The sequence below is a fragment of the Gallinula chloropus genome, assembly GCF_964237585.1.
Source record: "Gallinula chloropus genome assembly, chromosome: 1".
Lineage (NCBI taxonomy): Eukaryota > Metazoa > Chordata > Aves > Gruiformes > Rallidae > Gallinula > Gallinula chloropus.
In genome coordinates, this window is record NC_140085.1 from 197,814,562 (window position 1) to 197,838,560 (window position 23,999).

The 23,999-nt window shown below is 41.5% G+C and overlaps 1 protein-coding gene across 1 annotated transcript in view; it reads right to left on the reverse strand.

Annotated features, from left to right (window-relative positions):
• NOX4 (NADPH oxidase 4) overlaps positions 1 to 21,232 on the reverse strand; it is a gene marked incomplete at both ends in the record, with an annotated part of 120,042 nt that extends 98,810 nt beyond the window's left edge. The window contains 7 exons of the mRNA XM_084279332.1: positions 2,033 to 2,105; positions 4,987 to 5,014; positions 7,224 to 7,321; positions 7,954 to 8,038; positions 8,469 to 8,579; positions 20,314 to 20,409; positions 21,176 to 21,232. Coding sequence (XP_084135458.1) covers positions 2,033 to 2,105; positions 4,987 to 5,014; positions 7,224 to 7,321; positions 7,954 to 8,038; positions 8,469 to 8,579; positions 20,314 to 20,409; positions 21,176 to 21,232 — 548 coding nt within the window. The remainder of the gene's footprint in view (positions 1 to 2,032; positions 2,106 to 4,986; positions 5,015 to 7,223; positions 7,322 to 7,953; positions 8,039 to 8,468; positions 8,580 to 20,313; positions 20,410 to 21,175) is intronic.
• Positions 21,233 to 23,999: the final 2,767 nt, after the last annotated feature.

Below are 23,999 nucleotides of genomic sequence, written 5' to 3' on the forward strand. Positions count from 1 at the left end.
TAATAATTTTATTACCCTTAAAACAAACAACTACTTACCAAAAAATGTTGATTGAATTCTCAGGCATGATGCAGCAAAAATTTAGAAAAAATTCTAAGTGGTACTTGCTTTCCCACTTTAAAACATTAGCAGTTAATCCCATCCTCCTAATACTCATTCACAGAGTTTACTGAACAAGCAAAGGCAAGAAACCAGCAGGAAAATCATGCACAGAAAGATTTCAGGAAGAACACATGAAGGAGGAAGTGATGAAGCAGGTCAGCGTGCAAGAGTGGATTAAGGCTGAAAACCAAGAGAGTATGATAGGGTTTTTTATTAAAAAAGCCCAGTTTTTGGTAGGCAGTGAACACTTACAATTCTTTTTTCTAAGACATTAGCATGAGCTTAGCCGTCACAAGGCACATGAGAATCCACAGGGAAAGAGATTGAAAAGCAACATAAAGATGCAGGCTGGAAGCTCGTTTCCTCAGTAAAACACACTGTACAGACAAACTTGAGCTATACGCCTGAGGGAGAAGCCAGGATAAAACTTCTAAATACGGATTATTGCTAGAGTAACAGGAGATGCAGATGATGTCTTAAGGGCTTTGACTCCACTGGCTAGATGGCAGAAAGACGGGAAGGCACTTGCACTCAGAGTAACTGGAGGAAATAACCAGCATGTAACTTGGAAAGATGGAAACCTTTGTTGCGTGATGTGGAAAATTATTATTTCCAAGAATATGCTTGAAACTACATATATTTTCCTAGGTTTCCCAATCATTAAGAAATGCTGTTGGGTTTCAGGTTTTTTTCTAATTTATCGTGGCCTTGGAGAAAACAGGACTTTGTTCTGGCTCAGTGCTGCTGAGTGAAGTAATTGTTTCATTTTTCCATCTTCCCAAAACTGGCTTTCTTTTGCAAGTAAAGCCAGCTGTGTGGACTATGCAATGTGCAGCCATGCCTGACATGTTGTGCAGCAGATTACCCTGTACTTCAGTAGCCTACAGTATCTCACAGAGGCTTCAGCCCTTGAAGCATCTTTGTTCACAAAGAGTGCACAGCTGTTGAACTATTTTTGTCAATCAGTACCTGGTAACATTGCTACTCAGACTGATTAGTTCAAAGTTCAAACCCATGTTATCTAGCTCATATCACTGGAGCAACATCAACGTTTGAAGATATGGAATAGAAAATATCCTTCAGTGTCCACTGGGTTGAGATGATGTATTTACATAAGAGTCTCTGGTGAATTCAAAGACTGGTTATAAAAATCAAGGGCAAGGGTGGGGGGGAGTGTGGGGAATGGAACTCATATGCTTCAATTGCAGAATCTAAGCCTTAAAAAGACTAGAACATTGGACTAGATCCTCCAAGGGAAAGGTCACTCAAATGTATAATAATACACGTTCAATAACGGTGCAGAACGTGAACCCACTGGAGGACCAAACCAGCTACTCTGAGCCAATACTGCATCGATGTTTCAAAGTTATAATCAACATTTAAGAAGAATGTATCTGACAACCAGAAGCAGGGCTTTAAAGAAACCCACAACTTTCTAATTCTACTTAAGTATCCCAATTCTGTTTCAGTTTGCTTCGCTGCTGGGGTTTTCTGGTTGTCTTTTTTTTTTGTTTATGGTTGTTGTTGCAATTAATTGGTGGAAATAATTAGGATAAAGATATCTTACTTTACTTCCAGTGGACTTAATTTATGCATTGGACAGAATTTTCCATATGTTTACTTTGCTGCTGCTCTGTATGAACAGGAACAAAAAGCTGTTGTTTAAATATCTCAATTTATAACCAAACACAATTCTTTTTCTGAAGGCAATTAAATCAGTTTTGTAATTTTTCTGAATACAAAATTCACAGTGCTATTTTACCTGTAAACAAGTGAAAAAAAAAAGGGGGGGAGAGAAGAAAACTAGTAATTTTGACACTTGTTTAAATACTTGCCTTGCATTGCATTTACTCTTCATTCCCTCTCATCAGTATGAGAATATAATTACTCAAATGGCATTTTTCAGTCTAATGATCAGCTTACGTCTTACCTGATAGCATACGTAGAAGCTGTACACATGAGGAATAATACTAACACCATAATGACTCCAGTCAGACCTGGAACTAGAAGAGACATAAGAGAGGTTACTTTTGAACTGTAAAGAGGTGTATCTGTATTCTATGACCTTTTAAGAGTGGAAGTTAAGACATACAAATCACAATTCAATGAAACTCTTGTATGTATTTAGCTCTTGAAGACCATTCAGGTACCAAACTAGATAGGAAAGCAGAGCAGTTGTGTTATTTCCCACCTTCCCAGAGAAAACTGCCCTTTTCCTTACATTTCACCATGCACCATTAATTTCCTATTAGTCTTTGCTCCTGTACTTATTTGTTCATGACATTTGTCTCTGAACAGGTAAGCAAGAACAAATCCTGTCTATTTGTGTGACTGTACAAGTTTCTGTATCTCTTTTATTCTAATCCCTAAACTCTGTTGAGCACAACAATTAAAAACCTGGTCAGGGACAGAATTTCAAGCAAATCAGTTTCCATGCAAGCTGTCACTTCAATTGTTTGCCAACCCATTTCATCCTGGAATGAGAAAGAGCCTGAAATTACTCTCCATGGCATTGTATCATGCTTGAAATTGTTGCCTGTAGAGCAAGGTCTGTGAGAGTGATCTACAGCCAGCATTTGAGAAGGAAAGGTTAAAAGCATTAAGGACTGGATTCATCTGTTCGAATGCAGACTTGTATCAAAACTAGTCTACCTCTGACTCTTTTTTTAAGTCAAAGGAAAGAAACAAGTATTTCTATGGACTGATTTGTCTCATCCTACAGTTGAAATCTGCCCATGAAGTACAGTAAACCATCAGCTGAAAAACAGATTAGAAAAATCCCAAAGTTGCCTCTTTTTCTGAGCACCTTATCTTCAGGATTGCCATGCGAGGAATTAAAAATCTCAATTAAGAACCTAAAATCCATGAAGCATTACATCAAAATCTTTCATTTCTCAAAGAATGATAGCTTTTAGGCATAATCTCTGGTCACCCTTACAGCCATGTGTTTGGATTTAAATCAAGCCAGTCAGACTTATCACCAAGCACAAAGCTAAATTGGTGCTAAAGTGCTGGTTTTCTGTCAGAATATAAATATCTCAAACAGCTTTCATGGACGTAAATGGCAAAACCAGAGACTTTAATGGTCCAGGACATTTTACAGGATCACATCCTAATGATAAGAACAAGCTAATTTTCAAATAATTGTGATTTTAGACCCTGTATCAATAAAGGGACAATTTCAAATCTTAACTTATATAAACCTGTCAATAGCCACTTATTGAAAAGTCTAATACCCAAAATCTGATACATCCCAAATCACTAACCATAGGGAAAACCCCCTAGTCCTACAATCAATAGAAGTTTTGCATGGACTGCATAAGAAATGTAATTTCATCCCTTCACGGAAATATTACAATTAAAAGCAGTTATAATGAAAAAAACCCAAAACCCCACAAAACATACATTCTTTCAATTGCCTCCTTCTTCATTTATTCTTTCTTTCTCTTAATCTGAGCATGCAATCAATCTCGTCTCTGCCACAAATGCTTCCAACCCAACTGCAGTTCAGCACCTGATCCAGCTTTCTACACTGTCACTCAAGCCACAGATCACCTTCCATATCCAATTCTTAAATTCTCTTCTCCATCAAACTGCAAATGTGAAGTCACTCACAACCTTGCCCAAATTCTTGAGCAAATTTTTAGCATTGCCCTCCTCCCTGCCTTTTCCTGCACTAACTCTAATATGTTTGGGAAGAGATCTTTTTTTTTCCATATTTGTACATCTCCCAGTGCAGGAAAATCTCGGTCCCAGTCTGGGCACTCCTTCAGATAAATAATAAATGTTAGTTACCCATTATTAGGATGGGTGGCGATCTGAGTAATTTTAAATTGAAGGCAAGTTTACAGACACTGCTTTTTTGCAGTGTGCTTAAACGTTTGAACATGCAGTATTATCCTGGCTGTCAGAAGGTTAAAAGGAATTCCACCTTGAACATCCTCTGCGCAGCTAAAGAGCTCTCAATGTGTCCCCAGAAGCCAAACAGTATTTGATGGGGCCTCTATACCTAAAACCCTCCTCCTACCTCCAAGATATTAAAAATAATCCTTGGCCGCTGTTCTGTTACCAGTTACCCAACTATTTCCAGTTCACAGTTCACTTATACCTCAATTTCTATCATTTGACCTCATTTTCCCAACTCTCAACTGATCTAGACCTTGCTTAGGGTACTTGAAAGCCTTTGCCCACAGACGACCAATTCTATTAAAAATACTGGAATTGACAGGTCTAGAACCACACTTACTGCTGTCAGACTGATTCCCTCAGACCTTGCCCTAAATGCTATCAAGCTGGGGAATTTTGCATTTCTTATAAATAAAGGTGAAAGAGAGTTGATATCCGAATGACCTTTACCTGCTCGTGAAGCACTACAGCTTGGGCTTCTATTTACCCCTCCATACCCAAACATTGCTCCCTTCTAAATTCCTGCACCAAAAATGTCTTTATTTATTCTTTATGAGTGCTCAAGTCTGATTCCCATGTAGCAGTTTAGATCACTCTCAAATCAAACTGTCCATTAAATAAACCAGCTGAAGCAAGAAGTACACTTTTTGTTGTGTTTCTTTTTCTAGAAATTGGATCACTTAGGAATTTAGTTTTAATATTATGCAGAATCTCTGTTTGAAACTGATGATTTTCCACTGACTCATCTGTACAACAGCTTTGAAGATGCTGCTCATCCTACTACAGGGCTTATGTAACTTCTCCCTCCTGACTACCAGATAAGCAAACCCAGGTTATGTTATGTTAACACAAATAACACATCTCAACCTAGCTGAGATACGACAAACGAAGCATGCAAACACAGGATCAAAATGTTTTGGCTGGAGAGGGATGATGAGAAGAAGCAAACTTTCTCACTCAGTTTTGCAGCAGACTTACCAGTAGCAAAAAGCAGTTTCCTTGGGTCCTGAAAAAAAACATGGAAGGGAAAAAAAGAATCAACATGTTCGATTTTATATCCATATTAATAATGCAATGGTTATAACTAGCTCATAAAGCTCCCATGTTCGATGGCATACACAGTCCCTAAATCTGCATGCAGGAATGGATTCAGGATTTGGTCTACACCGACTGCAATTCAATATGAACTAAACCTTTAGCCTTTACATTCCCCCAGTGAAACAATTCTCATCTGTTACGAAAAATAAGAGGTAATTTTAAAGATAATTATTTTTTGAAAGCCTAACTTTACTCAGGTATCTCTTTGAGAGGACAAAGTGAAGCAGAAGAGAAAGAAATGCTGAATTTAAATGAAAGACAAGTGGTGAGCATTTAACTGAGAGATGAGCAGTGGACTCCAGTAAAGCAGGACTGAACACAAAGGAGCTGATAACTCAAGGCCAGATGTTCCTGTATCCTTCACCACATGTGAAAGGAAGAGGGGACATGTCAACCTTCCAGGAAACTGCCTCATTCCCCTTGAGTCCTTTACTTTGTGGGGTTTTCTCTTCTTCAATGAGGAGAAAATCTTTTTTTTTAAACTTGCAGTAAAATGCAATTGGCAGTTTTCATACAGGTCAGGAAAAATGAAGCTTCCCTCTTCCTGACCTTGCCTGCATCCAAATGTGCACACCCATGTACAGAAGATAATGGTAGCATCCAGACTGCCCACCACAGTTAAATAGCTTTAAGTGGAATTCAAGAACAAATACTCAAGACCTAACAGAGTACCTAATACCTAGAGTATCTAATAGAGTACTAATAGAGATCTGTGAGGTTTTGATCCTAGAGTTACTAAGACTTGTTGTCATCTCTATTTTCTATTGCAAAATCCCTAAGGCTGCTTCACACAGGCTGCCATGCACACTGTGGCACGTTCTTGCCTGAGGCAAGCTCCCAGTAGTGTTCCTGATGAGACAAAGTCTATCAGACCACTCCTAACACATGCAGACACTTGAGTTCAATCCAGAACCTCAGCACAATAGTTGGTGTTGGCATGTCTGTCTGCCACTGAATAGCTCCATGATTAGATCATTCACCCAGGGAGTAGAAGACCTTGGTTGTTGGTCCTTATGAGCCCAGGCTGAGTCAAGCTCTGCTTTTCCAGGAAAGGATGCAGCTGGGATAGGGTCATTCTAAATTTTTTCTAATGAAGCTGGTAGAAAAGAAATGCAGACTTGGGACTAGAAAGAATATAAACAAGAGAGTATTTGATTGTAACCCAAAGAAGAAAGAGTCCTGGACTATGGTCTTACTCCTAGGATCTGCAAACATCTCTCCAACACCAAATGCACAAGCAAGCACCCAGAGGAGGGACTAGGACTGTGGTACACCTTCAAGAGATCTGCACCACAGACAGAGAAGTCAAGCAAATCTTTTTCACAGTGAGGGTGACAGAGCCCTGGGACAGGCTGCCCAGGGGTGTTGTGGAATCTCCTTCTCTGGAGATATTCAAGTCCCATCTGGACTCCGACCTGTGTGACCTGTCCTAGGGATCCTGCTGTGCCAGGGGAGTGGACTCAATCTCTGGAGGTCCCTTCTAACCCCTACAATTCTGTGATTCTGTCTGTGACTTCCTAAGCAGAAGTCAGCTTCCAGCCCAGTTAATTAAAATCTCAGCATATATACTACAGTTCCAATTGCAGTTTAAAAGTGCAAAAATCACTCAAACCTCACTATTCCCAAATCCCCAGTATATGTCACATAGCGCCATACCCTAAATACTCCAAAAGCAGTATCTGTTTTCCCAAAACACCTGCAGAAGTGTCTCTATCAGGCCTGCTGAAGGAGCAGAGAGGCAGAAGAACAGAACAGACTTTTTCAGTTGGAAAGGACCTACAACAACCATCTAGTCCAACTACCTGATCACTTCAGGGCTGACCAGAAGTTAAAGCATGTTGTAGAGAAGCAGAATAGGGCACAGTGTGAAAGGACTTGAAGACAGAATTCTCCACCTCACAACCCAATAGATCTGAGTCCTGCTGGCTTTAAGTGCTTAAGACACATTTTGTCCCAAGAAAGAAAGAAAGTCCACACCAGTCCACTTGATGGTGAGTTTTCCATGCACAAAATCATCAGCATGCACTGTACTGATCCTACGAAGGAACTGGACATACAACTAATCATATATTTAGATAATATACTTAAAGGAAAATATAAAAGGATGGCTGGCTCACCTCACCACGATAGTTTGCTGCATTTAGTGACAAAAATTCTTCATTGTAGTTCTCAGAGAAATTAAGAGCATTCACCAGATGAGCAGCAACATGTAAGACTAAAGTTAAAAAAAAAATACAGGGTAAAACAGATTCATAAACAAGAGGTAGATGTTCCCCTGAAGTAAAGAAAAGTAGCTACCCAGATGCCAAGTCATAATCACATCACCTGCACAAGATGCCTCAGGGACTAAGGAATTATTTTTCCACAGTAAATCATGCTATAGATATTCATGGCACAAAGCTGTATGTATTTTAAGACCCTTTTTAACACTACAGCAATCACTTCTGTACTGCAATAATTCAGCTGGGAGACAACATTCAAAGGTGTCCACCAAAGAGAATTTCCTCTTCAGAGAAAGGACTGCTCCCTCTTCTGCAGATATAAGCCTGTAGCACCCTGCTTCTTCACTCAAATTTCTCAGGCACAATCGAAGGTTAGATATAACACCAGAGTTTGACCTGATCTCATATACCTGTCCTTTTAGAAACTGGATTTTTAAGGAAAGGCTCAGAAAAGGAAAAGATAAAATAAACCAAAACCCACACGCATCTGAGAAAGCACTCACAATTTAAGGCAGGGAAGCACAGAGCAAGACTACCCCCAAATGTACTGCACAAGAAAAACCACGAAGTACTGCTTCAGTGTGTTTCCCAAACATGCTTGCTGCTCAGCACAGTAAGATCTCACCTGAAAAGATGCAGATTGTCACACCACATGTCACATGGAAAGTTTTACTTTTATCTAGCAGCCTTCTGGTTTTCCTGCTGGCAACCTAGTAAGAGAAGAATTCAAGCAATCTCTCTTCTAAAACAAAGCAAAGGAAAGAAAATACCAACAGCATTGCAGTAACATAACAGCACTTCAGCTTTTACTAGGTATAAGCCCCTTGCAATCCCAGCACGTAAATTTAAAAGCTATAGGATTATGTCAGTGAGTCAATTCTGAGGTCTTAATGAAGGAATTAATTGGATCTGTATGATATAGATGTCAAGAGTACATAAGGTAATATCCCTTCTGATCTTAAAATGTAGAATTCCAGCACTAATTTTTGTAGGTGTCACTGAGTTTCAGTGAGCAGGATCAAAGGGAATGGTATATTTGCATATATATGGGCCTCTATAAGCATCAAATCTTATAGGTACTGTCACATGATGAACAAAACTCATAGTTTCAGTCTGCAACCATCTGAGGACAACACTCACCTTCTGAGAGCCTCGCAAGAAGGCCAAGAGAACACGACACATTGGCAGAAGGACCAGGCAGCAGTTGAGATTGAGGACAGATGCTGAAGCTCTGCTAATACACAATCCTAGCTGAACAAATACAGCAAGAGTTAGATTACAGGGAGAAAAGACGGTCTAATGGTTCAGATGTCAGTATCCAACCTCCCTTCTTTTACTGCAAACCCAAATAGTTCCCATGCTCTGACTAATCAGAATAGTAGTCTGATGACGTTTTACACATACTAGAAAAACCACTGTACACAAAGCATGCTCTCCAGTTCTCTGAGGGAAAGCAGCTCTCACCTTCACAGCAAAAACATTACTCAAAATTTATTTTGTTACCAATAGTGTCAGTAAATGAGAACTTTCTACCAAAAGAACTAATAACCTCATCAGTGCTCAAAGCCACATGGAACAAAACACATCTGAGACAAAGAAGTGTCCACTCAAAGTTTCAACAGGCATAAAATTAAATAAGAAAGAGAGATAAAAACTATGAAGAACCTAGAGAGCCACTTAAATAAAGAGTAATGATTTTCTGATAAACAAGCTAGGAAAAGATGATACTGAAATGATAATATTGTTTCAAGAACTATTATGGAATTGTCACAGAACTTCTTGTCCATTCAGACTATGCAGTGGCAGAGCTGGACCTAAGGAAAGTAGGTTTTCTTCACTGAAACTACTCAATAGCTGGGAACTGTAATGAAATCTAATTTCGCTAATGCTTTACTGGTATATTTGGAACTTACATAATTAGAACAAAAACACTTGTCAAACAAATGAACAGTGCACACATTAATGTCATAACCCTGTATTTTTTAATCTTATTATATTCTCTCATTCATTTACATTTTTAAAAAAAAGTCAGAAAAATGTCACTGTTCTAGTTATTAGGTTGAATTACCATTTTGCTAGCTTATATAAAAGATGCTTTTCGACTGACAACAGATTTCTGGAAGGATACTTTTTACAATGCAAGTTTTTCAACTACTGAAGAAATTAATAAAAAACTATTACAATATTATAACTCAGACACTGCAGATGTAAGTGAATGATTTGAGCAGGTACAAATTATCTAATGAAAATTGCTAAAGATGTATTACTTTTTCCACTTTATCTAAAAAAGAACATCTGTTATTTCTCAATTATTTTCCTCAGTGAAACATTATATTCCTATCTTTCCTACCAAAAAGAAAAAAATTGAAAGAGTTTAGTTTTGGTTTTTAACAAAAATTATTAGAAAAGCCTTGTTATTTCAAAATTTATGGTTGCTATTAGTTGGGAGTTTTTTTACAGATAAACCTACATGCCAAAAAAATGGATAAATATATAAACCAGTATAAATAAACAAAATAACTGGACTTTAGCATGACAGGAGATTCTCAGTACCATACAAAATGAGAACTCCCTGCTCACAGTTAGTAGCACCCATGTACCACACTTGTACAGAGTAGGCAAAAAGAAGGTGAAGATGTTCAATCTACCAGATGCATCAGGCTTGCTGGATAAACCCCATTTCTCTTCTGGTCACTTTACACTATTTAGTTAGACCCGAGTGGTAGGGACAACTGGACGGACATTACCAGGTTCACAGAATCGCACACTGGTTTGGGTTGGATGGGATCCCAACCATCATCTCATTCCAAGCCCCTGCCATGGACAGGGACCCCCTCCAATACAACAGGTTGCCCAAAGCCCCATCCAGCCTGGCCTTGAACACTGCCAGGGACCAAGGGGCAGCCACAGCTTCTCTGGGCAACCTGTGCCAGGGCCTCACTGCCCTAATAGGGAAGAATTTCTTCCTTATGCCTGATCTAAATCTCCCCTCCTTCAGTTTAAAGCCATTGCCACTTGTCCTTGTAAACAGTCCCTCCCCAGCTTTTCTGTAGGCCCTTCAGGTACTGCAAGCTGGTCTAAGGTTTCCCTAGAGCCTTCCCTTCTCCAGGACAAACAAGCCCCAAACCTCGCAGCCTGTCTTCACAAGAGAGGTGCTCCAGCCCTCTGATCATCTTCCTGGCCTCCTCTGATCTCAATCCAACAGCTCCATGTCTTTCTTATATTGGGGGCCCCAGAGCCAGACACAGGATTCCAGGTGCGGTCTCACCAGAATAGAGCAGAATCCCCTCCCTTGTGATGCAGCACAAGCCATGGTTGGCTTTCTGGGCTGCAAGCACAGACCGCTGGCTCACACTGAGCTTTACCTGAATCAACACTCCCAATTCCTTCTCCTCAGGGCTGCTCTCAATCCATTTTCTGCACAGCCTGTAATCTTGCCTAGGATAGCCCTACCCCATGTGCAGGACATTGCACTTGGCCTTGCTGAACTTCATGAAGTGTACACAGGCCAACCTTTCAAGCCTGTCAAAGTCCCTCTGGATGGCATCTGTTACCTCCAGCATGTCAACTGCACCGCACAGCTTGGTCTTGCTGGCAGACTTGCTGTGGGTGAACTCAATCCCACTGTCCATGTTGCTGACAGACTATAAACAGTGCCAGTCTCAGTACCAACCTGTGATCAATGTCACCCAGCAGCTGACTGCAACTGTTTCACTGTCATCTTCCAGCCAATTTGTTCTCCACCAAGTGGTCCATCTGTCAAATCCACACCTCTCCAATTTAGAGACAAGAATGTCATGTGGGACAGTGTCAAACGCTTTTAGATGACGTCTGTCACTTTTCCCTTATCCACCAGTGCTGTAACCCCATCACAGAAGGCCACCAAATTTGTCAGGCACAATTTGCCCTTAGTGATCGGCTGTCACCAATCACCTTCTTATTTTCCATGTGTCTGAGCAGTTTCCATGAGGATTTGCTCCATGATCTCCTCAGGCACAGAGGTGAGACGGACCAGACAGTAGTTCCTCAGGTCTTCCTTTTTCCCCCTTTTTAAAAATGGGGGTTCTGTGTCCCCTTTTCCTATCAGTGGGAACTTCACATCTTCTTTCTTCTACATAACAAAGCATTACTAAGGGCACCTTCTCTCCAAAGCTGCTCATGAGAAGTGGGAGCAATTACCACACAATATGTGCTCTCTGTCTTGTTCTCTACTATGCAGATTTGTAATCCCTGGCAAACATCCTGAGAGCAGATCTCATTTACGTTATATTGAGTGAAGGGCTTATAACAGAGTCATCCCTAACCTACAGAAATATAGAAAATAAGAATAGAATGAACCACATCACCTCTTTCCCACTCTCCAGATTTCACTCACTTTTTCTTCCAATGCACTTTTTGTTCATTAAAATTTTTCAATTCATTTTTTTCACATAAAACCTTCCTTGCTTCTATTTCATCTGTTACCTCACACTCTGTTCACTGGCACAGCAAGAGGTAATTCTTGCTACTTTTCCCTCACAGTCACATTCTTCAGACTTCCTCTCATCCTCTGGACTCTCCTAACTGGTCCAGAGCCTAAACACAATGACTACAACCAAGCACCAGCTGCAATGGCCACAACAACCCCTGCAACTGAGTTGATGTTTACAAAATGCTAATGCCACTTTCCACGTCAAAGAATGATCAAAAAAATGTGAACAACCACAATAAATATTTCTCTATCCTTGCCCAAAGTAGCTTAAAGTGATTTTAGAACATCATAAATATTTTTTGGAGTATCAGAGAAAACAGCAATAACCTTGAAACTATTTGACTTAGCGGGAAGTAAAATGTTTCTATAATGTCCATTCACAAATACAAGGCTGTCTCTCTTATTTTCATTAATTATTACCTCTCTAAAGAGAAGCTAAAATGAGCTTTACACCTCATAAAAGTAGTAACTCAAAAAATATGGTCATTAAACATATATAAGTGTTTTTATTAAAGCTTGCTGATGTACTACAGTATTTCAGTGATTAAATGAGCATGATTTGAAAAACACAGGAATTACGTAGAACTGGTTTTACACAGAAGTAAACTGAACCATTTTTGTAGCTCTTTACCAACATCCCAAAACTGAAAAACGTTGCAATGCCATTAACATATAAAGCAATTTGAAAATTGTCATAATTTCTCTTTTATGGTCTATATGATACATCATTAGCTTCTTAACAATTTAAGGTGTCTGAGTTTAAACACAAACCAGGCATGATATTAGTTAGACACAAGTTCCTTTATCAGGTGCAACTATTACAGAAGCATAGAATGCACTAGGTTGGAAGGGACCTTTAAAGGCCATCTACTCCAACCCCCTTGCAGTAAGCAGGGACATCTTCACTAGATCAGGTTGCTCAGAGTCCCATCAAACCTGACCTTGAATATCTTCAGGGATGCGGCCTCCAACACCTCTTTGGGGAACCTGTTCCAGTGATCCACTGGCCTCATACTGAAGATTTTTTTCCTAAATCTCCCCTTTTCTAGTTTAAAACCATTACCATCATCCTGTTGCTCCATGCCCTTGTGAACAGTTCTTCCCCGGCTTTTTTATAGGCGCCATTCAGGCACTGGAAGGCCACTGTAAGTTCCCCCCAGACCCTTCTCTTCCTCAAAAAGAACAAGCCCAACTGTCTCTATTCTTGTGAAGGTCCATAAAAACAGCCTAGTTTGGAATACTCTAGAATTTATTTAATTCTACACTGTATAGTACTAAATAAATAATTTATTTTAAGAAATAAATTGTTTGGCATTTTACTTAACTGCTAAAAAAAACCAGGAATCTGCTATGATGAGTAGAATAAGATACCCTATTCACCTTCATGGTTTTCCATGGCACTATTTAACAAATAGTAAATACTCATTCATAATGTAACTACTGTGAAGAAATGCCCTCACACTGATTCCAATCCAATGCTATCAGCTGCTGTAGAAAGAGTTCAAAAAAAAAAAAAAAAGAGACAACTTCTCCAAATAAGCAGGGAACTTCTAGGAAAGTGCATCCCAAATACTTTCACCAATAGTTCATCTAAGGTTTTATTTTGAAGAAATAAGGTTGGGCAATGTTTGCTGTAATAAGCCCATGACCAATTTGAAAATAACAGTAAAAGAAATACATTTAGTGATGCTTAGAATTAAAATTCATTTCAAGACCCTGATGAATAACAGAGTTCTAAGTCTGCTCTTAACATATATCCAAAGGCTAAAAATACCCCCATGAAACTAATTCTTTCCAAATGGTTTCCAAGTGGTCTCTTTCTTGACTTCCTTTGCATTGCCTGGGTGGTAAAGGAACAAATTAACATAGTGTATTGTTGGATTTTTAAACAATAGTAAAATACAAGATTTTTGCTCCACGGCAACTTGCCAGTTCTGGAAGGGTATATATATATATATATCCTTTTTAACTAGCTAAAAAATAAGAGAAACATAATATTCTTCTTAGAGATTATCATTGGCTTAAGGAAAATAAAGTGTTATTTATTTCATGCTAGTCGCATGCACAATTCCTGTAAGATCAAAAAGAGAGTAAAAAACCACACCCAGAATCTCTGCTGGACACTCTCTTTCATCCACCTTTGCTAGTATCAAACCCAAGTGTTTGTCAACATCTTTCTGTACTCTGCCTACCCGGTACCACACACACTGTTATCCTATTTCATCAAGGGAAAAACAGGCATAGAAAAACCTGAAGGATTCATCAAATTTAGAAGGGAAATCTGTGGTGTGAATAGTAGGGAACTGGCCTCACTACAAACTGAAACCCTAAAACCTAGGCTAGATTATATCTCCAGACAAGTATTTGTATTTCCTTCTCCATAAGAGTAGAAAAGGGCTTCAGAGATACAATGGGAATGTAGTTCTCCAGCTATCCCTGCCTGATGTGTGGTCCCACAGAAATCAGGATGGACTCCTCCCCACACTACACTCACACAACACAGAAAGCAGGACATTGAAGCAAAGTGTTTGTTCCCATTGGATGCTCTGCCTGCCGCAGGAAAATGACCATGTCCGTAGTTGGGCGAATGGTTTACTAGGTTGAGGTCTAAAGTAATTGACTGTGTATCACAGAGTTCCCCAAAGTTCATCAGTTAGAAACACAGAGATGAAGGTTACCTGCAACTGCTGTGCACAGACACCCAATATTCGATACATGGCTGTAAAGCATATTGGAGAGCAGAACACATGAAGCCTTTGACATATATTGACCTATCTTACTTTTTAAGCTCACCTTGTACAGAAAAATAAGAGAAAGAACATGACAAATCCTTCCATACCTAAAAGTGATGTGTCTTGGATTCTCAAGCCTTCACTACGGATAAGCAACAATCCTAAATAGATGATAATGCAGACATTTCACTCTCTGTCTGGAGGTCTTTCTTTGACCTTTTCCATTCTTCTATGATTTAGGGCAACCTGAAAGGTTCTAAGACTCATAACCCACATACTGCTCTGGAGCCACAGGTCACAGACCAACTCCCCAAATCTGTACCAGAGCAGCTAAAAATAGTTGGTTTTCTAGGTGGGACAAACTGTGCTGCACAATGTGACTCTTTGAACGGACTTCCTCTTCTTCACAGAGTGCTCCATGTTTTGAATAAGAGAACAGATAATTTAAGATGAAGGACAGATCTGAATTGTACGGGTAGTGATTATTCCCCAGAGGCTTGCCAAATCTAGCTGGAGATGTAGCAAAAAAAAAACACTCAAAGCAGCTGAAAGGAAGGTAAAAAGAAGGAAAATGCAAGAGTTGTGGAAATCTACCAAAACACACGAAAGCTTCTACAAAAATTGACTTGTTTCTGATCCTGAACATAGAATGTTTGAAGGATGGGCTCTAAATCCCAACCTTATGTATTGCAAACTTTAAAAAACCATTTTAAGGCTAATTAGGATATTTTTAATTACACCTAAAAAGGTATCACATATATACAAAACCCACAAATCCGGCAACTCCCTATGCAAAGTATTTAACAGAAGCCTATTCCTCTATGTTTATTCAACTTCAGTCTTCTGCTTGCACATATGAATCAGGACTTGGATGAGATATTATAGAACGAGAGACACATCAGGAGTAAGCAAGGGCAACAGTATTTTTACTTCTTTGATGAGGTATGGGTATATGACATGCACTACTGAGAACCACCATTCACTTGTAACTTACCCATCAGGCATTCCTTGAAGGCTTTCCTTCTCTCTCTGTCTGCATATTTAGGTCATGTTCTCATTTTATATGTAGTTCATTTGTGTTAAATCTACTACTTCTGCTTAACTCAGTCATGCAATCTGAAGAAAGAGCTATCTTCATCTGGAACTCAATACTAGCTTCCAACTTCTCTGGCAACTCCAAACAAAGTAGATACACTTACAAGGCTGCAGACCAAATGTTCATCTTTATTGATTTATTAAAAAGTCAATTTAAGCTGTTGTGCCAGGCAGAACAATACATGCACAGACTGGAAGTGATCTCAATTTGTCTTCCAGATTTGAGTTTATCAGACTCCTTATCAACAGGAATATTTCTAACCTAAGCCTACATGATACAGTGGTAAAAGTGTCAGTAATCATTTGAGATGTAGTTCTGTTAATTCCCAATATTGAGTGTTTCACAAGTTCTGCAAAGATTGAAGCTTTCCCATAAAATGTTTTAATATACATGTCCTTCATGGGATTACTCCTGTTGGGAGGGGTGAGGGGTGGGGGAAGACATGAAAAAAACCCCAGAACATTATGGTGCAAAATCTAGCTTCTTCACTGGTTCATATCTGAGAATAATCTCAGCACTGATGCTAAACTGTGGGCTGTCTAGGAAGGACAAAATGTTGAAGGAAAAATATTTAGGGAAAAAAAAATAAATATCTAGGAGGCAAAGAAAAAGCAATAAGAGATCTACTTCCAAATTCAAGGTGACTATCACGGTAAGGTCTTGTGGATTAACACCCTCAGTCTTCGCTAGGGAACCCTGCATCTGTGCATATATATATACACACACACACAGAGCTTCCATAGCAACATAAATCTAATATTAAACATTATTGCTACGTGCAATACTCTAAAGACTAAATCCCAAATATCCTGTTACAAGACAATTAAATGGAAAACATGCGCTGCATTAAGGAAAATAAAGGGTCAAGACACCCAACTCCCTCCACTGCTCAGATGTGAGGGGGAAGCAGGCTGCAGAGCAGTTGCATATGGATCAACGAAAGCAGGATTTGGCCTCAACTACCAAAATCTTTATCGTTATAATAAACTAGCAAGGAAAGACGTGCAAGTTACTGGACCATCTGGAACATATTCCATGCAGTAAATAAAGATGACATAAATGTGATGTACAGTACTGCACAGAAATAAGACAGCAACTGTGTAGACAAAAAAAGTGATGCAGCACTTTTCCTTTTCAGTCCCATTTTCAGTTATTCAATCTTCTCCCAAAGAGACCCTTCTAAGAATTCCACTTTAGTGTGAATTACACTTTAGTGTGAAACCCAGAAGCTTATCTCTTGTATTAACACCCATTTGGCTACATTAAGAGTTATTTGAGCAGGGACTAGAGAGGGAAAAAAGTAAAGAGAGACCTTTTATGCCACAATAAAATGAACCCAATGCTCCTTCTGTTCAAGTTGAATTCAAGCAACAAGAAGGACATATTTTATTTAATGGTTTTGAAAGCAAGACTTTAATTCTATAGTAAGGCCAGTACTGAATTTAGGACTGTATTTGTTGTTCAGATGCAAGCAAACTTGATTCAAAAAAAAAATGGCTAAGTTAATGTGAAGTCTGCAAAGGAAATGAATCATCTGGACAATTTCCCTGAGAACCTCCAACAAGGATTTTTGGAGGCATGTCAAGTGGTCTATCAATCTTCCTATCTGTAATTCATGCCTTTTACATCTTCTATTATCTACCATGAACATGGAGATGAGAATATTCCTTTCTTCCCATACCTTCCTATATGAAATCAGTGCCTGTTGTGACCCTCAAGTACTTCTCTTGGCTAACCATGCCACAAGTTTATATTTATTTATGAAAAAATTTATTATTATCTGAATCATGTTCATAAACTACTGTTCATAAATCATGTTCAAAAACATTCAGCAGTGAATGTATTCATGTGGTAAAACTATGATCTGCAGTGTTACAAGGAATTAAGAATCCAATGGGGTAGCTAATGAAGGCAAATGTTCTGGGAAGGGGTCTGTCTCTGCTAGGATCTGGCTTAACTTACACAAGAATTACTCTGGTTAAAAGGGTCCTTGGGAGGTTTCTATTCCAACCTCCTGCTCCTAAGCAGGTTCTATGCCAAATTCAGACTAAGTTTGCTCAGAGTTTTGCCCAATTAGCTTTTGAAAACCTCCAGGGATGCAGATTCCACAGTGAGGGGTTCATGGTCTCATCAACAGAACTGCAACTGAGCAAAGTGCTGACGTGTGACACATTTACCCGCTAATTCCATATCCTAGCACATCAGCAAAGAACAAATCCAAGCCTCCTTCTTCTGCAGAATGCTGAAGGAAAGGGAAGCACTTCAGTGACCACTGGATGAAAGACTAACCTCATTCTTTCTCCTTCACAGCAGAAAGAAAAGACATGGCATGAAAACATGGCAGAGTTGAATATATTCAGTCAAAGATCTAATTTTATATCACAAGCTGATTTCCTGCAGCAACTCTTCTTGGTTCTCCATTCTGTTACTTGACAAACAATGACATTACCTGTGGTAAATCTGTCAGTGTTGCCAAGTACAGAAGTTCTTGAGATTTTTAGGCTATCATTGCACAGAAAGAGAGGGGAGAAAACGACTTAGTGGACCTCACCGAAAGACAAAAGATGTTTATTACAAGAACTGCCATTCCTTTTTGCCATTTTTTGTTAACTGGCGGGAAGAAGGAATCAATTTTCATAAAATTATCTTTAAAAACGTCCATTCTGTTAAGACAAAAAATAATCAGCCATTAAACTATAAATTAAGAATTTTCATCTAGCTCTCAAAATCTTTGAAACTTCAAGAGGTGGCACACAGAGGCACTGCAGGCCCCTCACCCACGTATGGAACAGAGAGGAGACTGGTTATGCAGATGGGCCAACGGGACAGTGGCTGCACAAACCAAGACAGACAAAGAAGAGGAACGATAATCCCCATGGAAAGTAGCTACAGTTTTATGATGAATACGCTTAGTCTTTCCTGAAAAGGATAAAATTGAGTTTAGTTTTCTCAACCCTTGCAAAATAATCTGTATGATTTTTATGCACATACAAATACCCCAAAGGGAAGGGAGAAAGCTAGCTTTGGGGTCCAAGGATGATACTCAGGCATACTATAAAAGAAGAATTGCAAGAATGTCATTTAAAACTTTTTGAAAATGTAAAAGTTTCAGAAGTTTGAGCAAAAGTATCTTTTACACTTAGATCTTCAATTTCCTCTTCACTTTAGAAAGTCTCTAAACTTTGGTATTTTTCCCCACAGTTGATGACACATACAAACTCAAAAGCGTGGCCTCCTGGTTTTCATCTCCTGACCAAGACAAGGAATCTGTGCTTAAATCATCCACAGGTTCTGAACACACTGTATTACTTTGTATGTGTCTTTCATTTTTAAGTGTAAGAAAACCAAAAAACCCACCAAACCACCAGACGATGAGCTGGTACAAGGCAGACTAGTCTTCTGAATTTAGAAGAACTTTGCTGATTGATACCAGACAATCTGGCCCAACATATTGACTCCAGAACATTTGCTTTATAAACAACCCACTTGCCCTGCCAGGAACAAACAGAGTTTTCAAATGGATGCACTGGGCTGAAAGGCCATTAGAGATGACGGTAAAATTAAACACGTTTCCATGCTTTTTTGTTGAGAAAGTCATCATAATTAAGGATTTAACTATTTTCTTTCCCTTTTTCTCCATTACCTTTGCTAAGCCTCATTTCTTAGGCACATCTGCGTCAGTCATAAGAAATAAAAAAAAGAAAAGTTTATTAGGTCAACTGAATTTCAAGCAAGTTCACAGAAGTTTACAGAACTGGCTAACTATGCCAATGACATCAACCTTATGAAAAAAGTGTGTATTCTGGATCTATCAAAGATAAAAATGAGATGTTCTAGAGCAGGTTAGGACATGCATCGTCTGCTTTAACCCCATGTGAGTCTTCCACTGAAATACATTCCCAAGCACGACAGTGTTGCAAAGCATCATGTTATACACCCACTTTATCCTAGATTCTCAAACTGAGCAAGCCTAGAGCATTTTCTAGAAAGTTGCTAAGCCTTAATCTATCTCTTTAGATAGAAGTCATTTCAAGCAACCGCAATGGTGTAGCTGTGGCTAACTTCACAAGATGGACTGGTATTTCATTTCCCAAATTATCTTTTTGGATTCTTGCGGTGGATGTTGCCCTTACTAAATCAAAACAGTCAAATCCTTGTTAAAGCATTCAGGTTCCAAGAATCTGTTATTAGAAAACAAAGCTAAAATTAAATAGATGACAATGATTTACACAGAACAGAGGAACTATGGGGATGACAGAGACCAAACAGAACTAACTCTTATCAGAAGAATGCCTTCCACAAATATGTGCCACAATAACTGGATTAGAAAGAATTTTCTAGCACGAGCCCATAAGCTTGGCTAATGTTTTGATAACAAAAAGTGAAAAAACCCCATCCACTGAGCACGCTTGTATTCCTGTGAGCCTTTCTGCAGCTGGAAACACCAGGAGGGAGGAAAGGAGGAGAGAGATAGCTGTCCTACTCTTGACTGGCTCTTCTCACTGTTCATTTGCTATTCCTAGACAATTGTCAACAGTATCCCTGTAATTTCCTACTGGATCTTACCTCACTTTACCCAGTTACCAAGTAGTTTGCATCATTCCTGATTAGCAAATGCATTCTGCCACCTTCCCATCTCCCAGCATCCCAATTTCCAGGGCAAAATTTAACGTCCGGGTCACTCACCCCTAACATCTGATGCAAATAATAATACTGCAGCCCTTGATAATAGAGCAGGAAGGTTTTCCAGAAGAACCACACGTTGAGGGAGAGCCAGAAAAACTAAAATGAAACAGAAACAAGTGACTGTAAGTGAAAGTTTACATGTGCAAACCCTTCAGCGTTAGTTTCATTCATAAAACTCACAGGCACAAAGTTTCGTAAACACACGTAAAGGGAATGGGAGAACAAACCTCAAGCATTTAGCATAGGAGATTTTCAAATATTAAAAGGCAAAGCCCCTGTGTGAGAAGTCGGGAATGTCACCGCACTTCACAAAACTTTACCTTTGTGTCTCGCCGAGCGCTGGCAAAGCCCTCCGCATACAAACCTCCCCCCACCCCCCCAAACCTTCAGTTACGTGCGGAGTTAAAAGACCCGAAGAGTCAAACTTGGCAACAAAGAGACAAAGGCAGGAAGAACCTGACCTCCCAGAAGATGCTTCTCCCCCAAAAGCTTCCCAGAGAGGATCTAACAAAGAGCCAACACGCGTCCAACGTGTGCCGAGCCCCAGCAGGACACGGGCGCCCGCGTTGTCCCCGGGCCACGGCACACGCATGTCCCTCTGCCAGCCGCACGCCGGCGCGGAGTACCCCCAGCCACCGGGCACCACGTCCCTGCGCCGGGCACCTCAGGCCGAGCGCGGCTGGGACCTCCTGCCCCGTGCTAGGGGCTTGCGACCCCCGGGGCTCCTCGGTGCCCCGCCGAGCCAGTAGCCTCCCAGGCCGGCCCCGGCCACCTACCAGCACCCCCGCGCCCACGTCCCGAGCCTTCCCTGCGGGTCAACCGCGCCGAGGGGACCCCCATCCCCCCGGGGGCAGCCCCCTACCAGAAAGAGGTGTTTGCTCCCCTCATTGGCCAGCCAGCTCCTCCAAGACAGAGCCATGGTGCGGGACGCCTGCGGGGCAGCACCGGGGGGGTGGGCGGGGGGTGGGGGGGCGACGGCCGGGCAGGCGTGCGAGCCCTCCTTTTCAGCTGGGCTGAGCCGGTCCTCCCCTCTCCCCACCCCTCACCCCCCGCCCTGTCTTCCGGCCGCCGGGGCGTTGCGCTCCGGCCCCGCCGGGCTCCCACCCCCACCCGCCTGTCCCGGCTACGCCGCGGTGTCCCGGCCCGCCGGGGCCACCGGGAGCTGCCCCTTTGTTTGCCGCCGGCCGCCCTTTGTGCGCCGCGCTGCCCGCGGGGCTCCCCGGGACCCGCAGCGAGGCCGGGCGGAGGTGCCTGGGGGGGAAGAAGGGGGGAGAGCTCGGCAGGGGCCATCCCCGAAGGGGCTCTGGGCCGCCAGCGCCTCCGCTCCGGAGCGGTCTGGCCGGCTCCTGGCATCCCCCCACCTGGAAAAGCGCCTCTCCCCACGGGAGAAACCCGTTCGTGGGGTTGTCCCTAGCCCTCCTCCCAACCCCCCCCGTATTGAAATGCGATCCAAAGAAGCAGGAGGGAGCGGGGGAGCGGCAATTCGGGGTAAAACAAAGAGGCTGCCCAAGGAGCTGCTGCCGGGCGGCACATGAGGTCCTCGAAAGCTGGGAAAGGCTGGACTGTGCCATCACCGAGCCCCTGGCCCTGATCCATCAGGTGTGTGTGGGGAGACTGGGGGAGGCCGGCTCCCAGCCCGGCACGAAGCAGCCGCCGGTGCCGGGATAGGGTGTGTAATCGCATCGCAGCCAGCAGCAGGGCTGCTGCGGGCACCTCCGCGGCCACAGCGTCCAGTTCCGATCGCTGCTGTGCTTTGAGACCAGTCTGATTTGTGATATGATTTCCATGTGTCGTTTGGGTTTTGTGGGGTTTTTTGTCTGGGGTTCTCTGGAGGGCGAGTTCCACTAGATATTGATTTTTATATTAAGAAGTATCCTGTTGCTAGCAGGATACCCTCATGAATCATCAGGGAAGCTGCCATTCTCAGTCAGGCATTGTGCTGCTATCTCAAGGAGATAGCATGACATCTGGCTTCAGAGCCAGGCAGCTTTTCCAGGAGGTGTGAAGTCCAATGTCAAAACCAAGACATGCCGAGAAGTCTCATCCAGTCTGGCTTGCGCTGGCTGTCTTCCTCTTACAACTCAGAAAGTTGCCATTTGTTGTGCTCCCTGTGATCCAGAGAAAATTGGGAGGAAGCTAAGTTGCATCTTTCTCCAATTCCATATGAAGATGGAGGGAGCATCTGACCCATATGTGTCCCTAAGCGAAAAGAGTATTAGTAGTGCATGGCTCCTGTGAAACTCAGTTGGGGTTGTTTTGGCTGAAGCAGGAGCCCTGTCTCAGAAAGTGGAGGTTATCTCTGCCTCTGTGAGGTGCCAGGTGAAGTTTTGAAACAGCAGGACAGAGGATTACAGTCAAATGACACTAAAAGGAGAACTAGTGAAAAGGAAACTTCCTATTTTGAATTTAAAATTCACTGGAACCATAGTTTGATGGCAAAACAGCTCCAACAGCAGAAGGAAGAGTATGGTTTATTTATCTTGTTTGCTGTTTCCTCATTTCCCTTGGAACGTAACGGGAAATGGAAGCTGCTTACAGAGGAGTAGATGATGAAACTTCTCAAGACAACCATGTCAAAGCTGGAACGACAGAAAAAAACACCCAAACTTGTAGGATATGTCATGCCTAATAACACAGGGCCTTGGCCAAAGCTGAAGCTGCAGCAAGCACAAACAAAACCAAAATAATTTGCCCGTGCCATATGCTGTACTTCAAAATACCCTTAGAAATGTCTGAAAAATCAGCTTATGCAGAATTTGACTGCCCACTCACATGAAGCTGATGACTCACGACCATACTTCACTGCCCACCTACCCAGCGCCGTAATGCATGTGGAGTAAATGACTCATGCCTCCGTCAACATTGGATCCTGCATCATATCTAGGTACAAGGAGCGTGTTTTTATAGAAAATGTCCCCTTTTTCTTTCTCCCTGGAAACAACCAAGGGTTTTGAATCAGTATCCCCAGAAGAGGCTGGCAGAGGCCAGTGCCACAGGAGCACAGCTGCATTCATTCTCCCTCCGCACAGAAGGCTGTTTCCAAGTGCCTATTTCATGCCTTCCCGGGGATCTCTGGAAGTCATCTGTCTTCTTTCTCTGTTTTAAACCACCCCAGACATATATGAGCATGTATCTTCTTCCTAAGAGCACTCACAAATGCCCACAGATGCCAGCTACAACCCAAATAACTAGGATATAACAGGACTGTCAAACATCATTTAAGCACCAGCTCATCTCTTCTCTGCTTCCTGAACATGCATCCCCCAGCTATGCCAGTCTTTGTCCCACCAGCTGAGCAGACCACTGTCAAGGGCCTGGTAGAGGCTAAGCACATGCTTTCCCTGATAATACTGCTTCTACTGCATCGCAAAGTCACCCTGACTGCACACTCGCCACCAACACACTTCCCACCAACCTCTGCTACATTCAAAATCTACCCTCCCAGAGCTTGTTTGGGTAATTTACAACTCTTTGCTGAGGTTAATGTTACAGACATAGTTTAAAAGGTTTCTGGTGCCTAAATTTTGCTTATATACCTGAGTGATACAGAGTCAAATCACCTAAACTCCTCGGTGTCTCTGTTTCTCAGCATATCAAGATCATCCTGCAAGTTCCTGCTGTGACTGCACATGTGAGCACAACACAGTGTCCTTCCAGTCTGGGGAGTGATCTGGGAACCTCGTTTT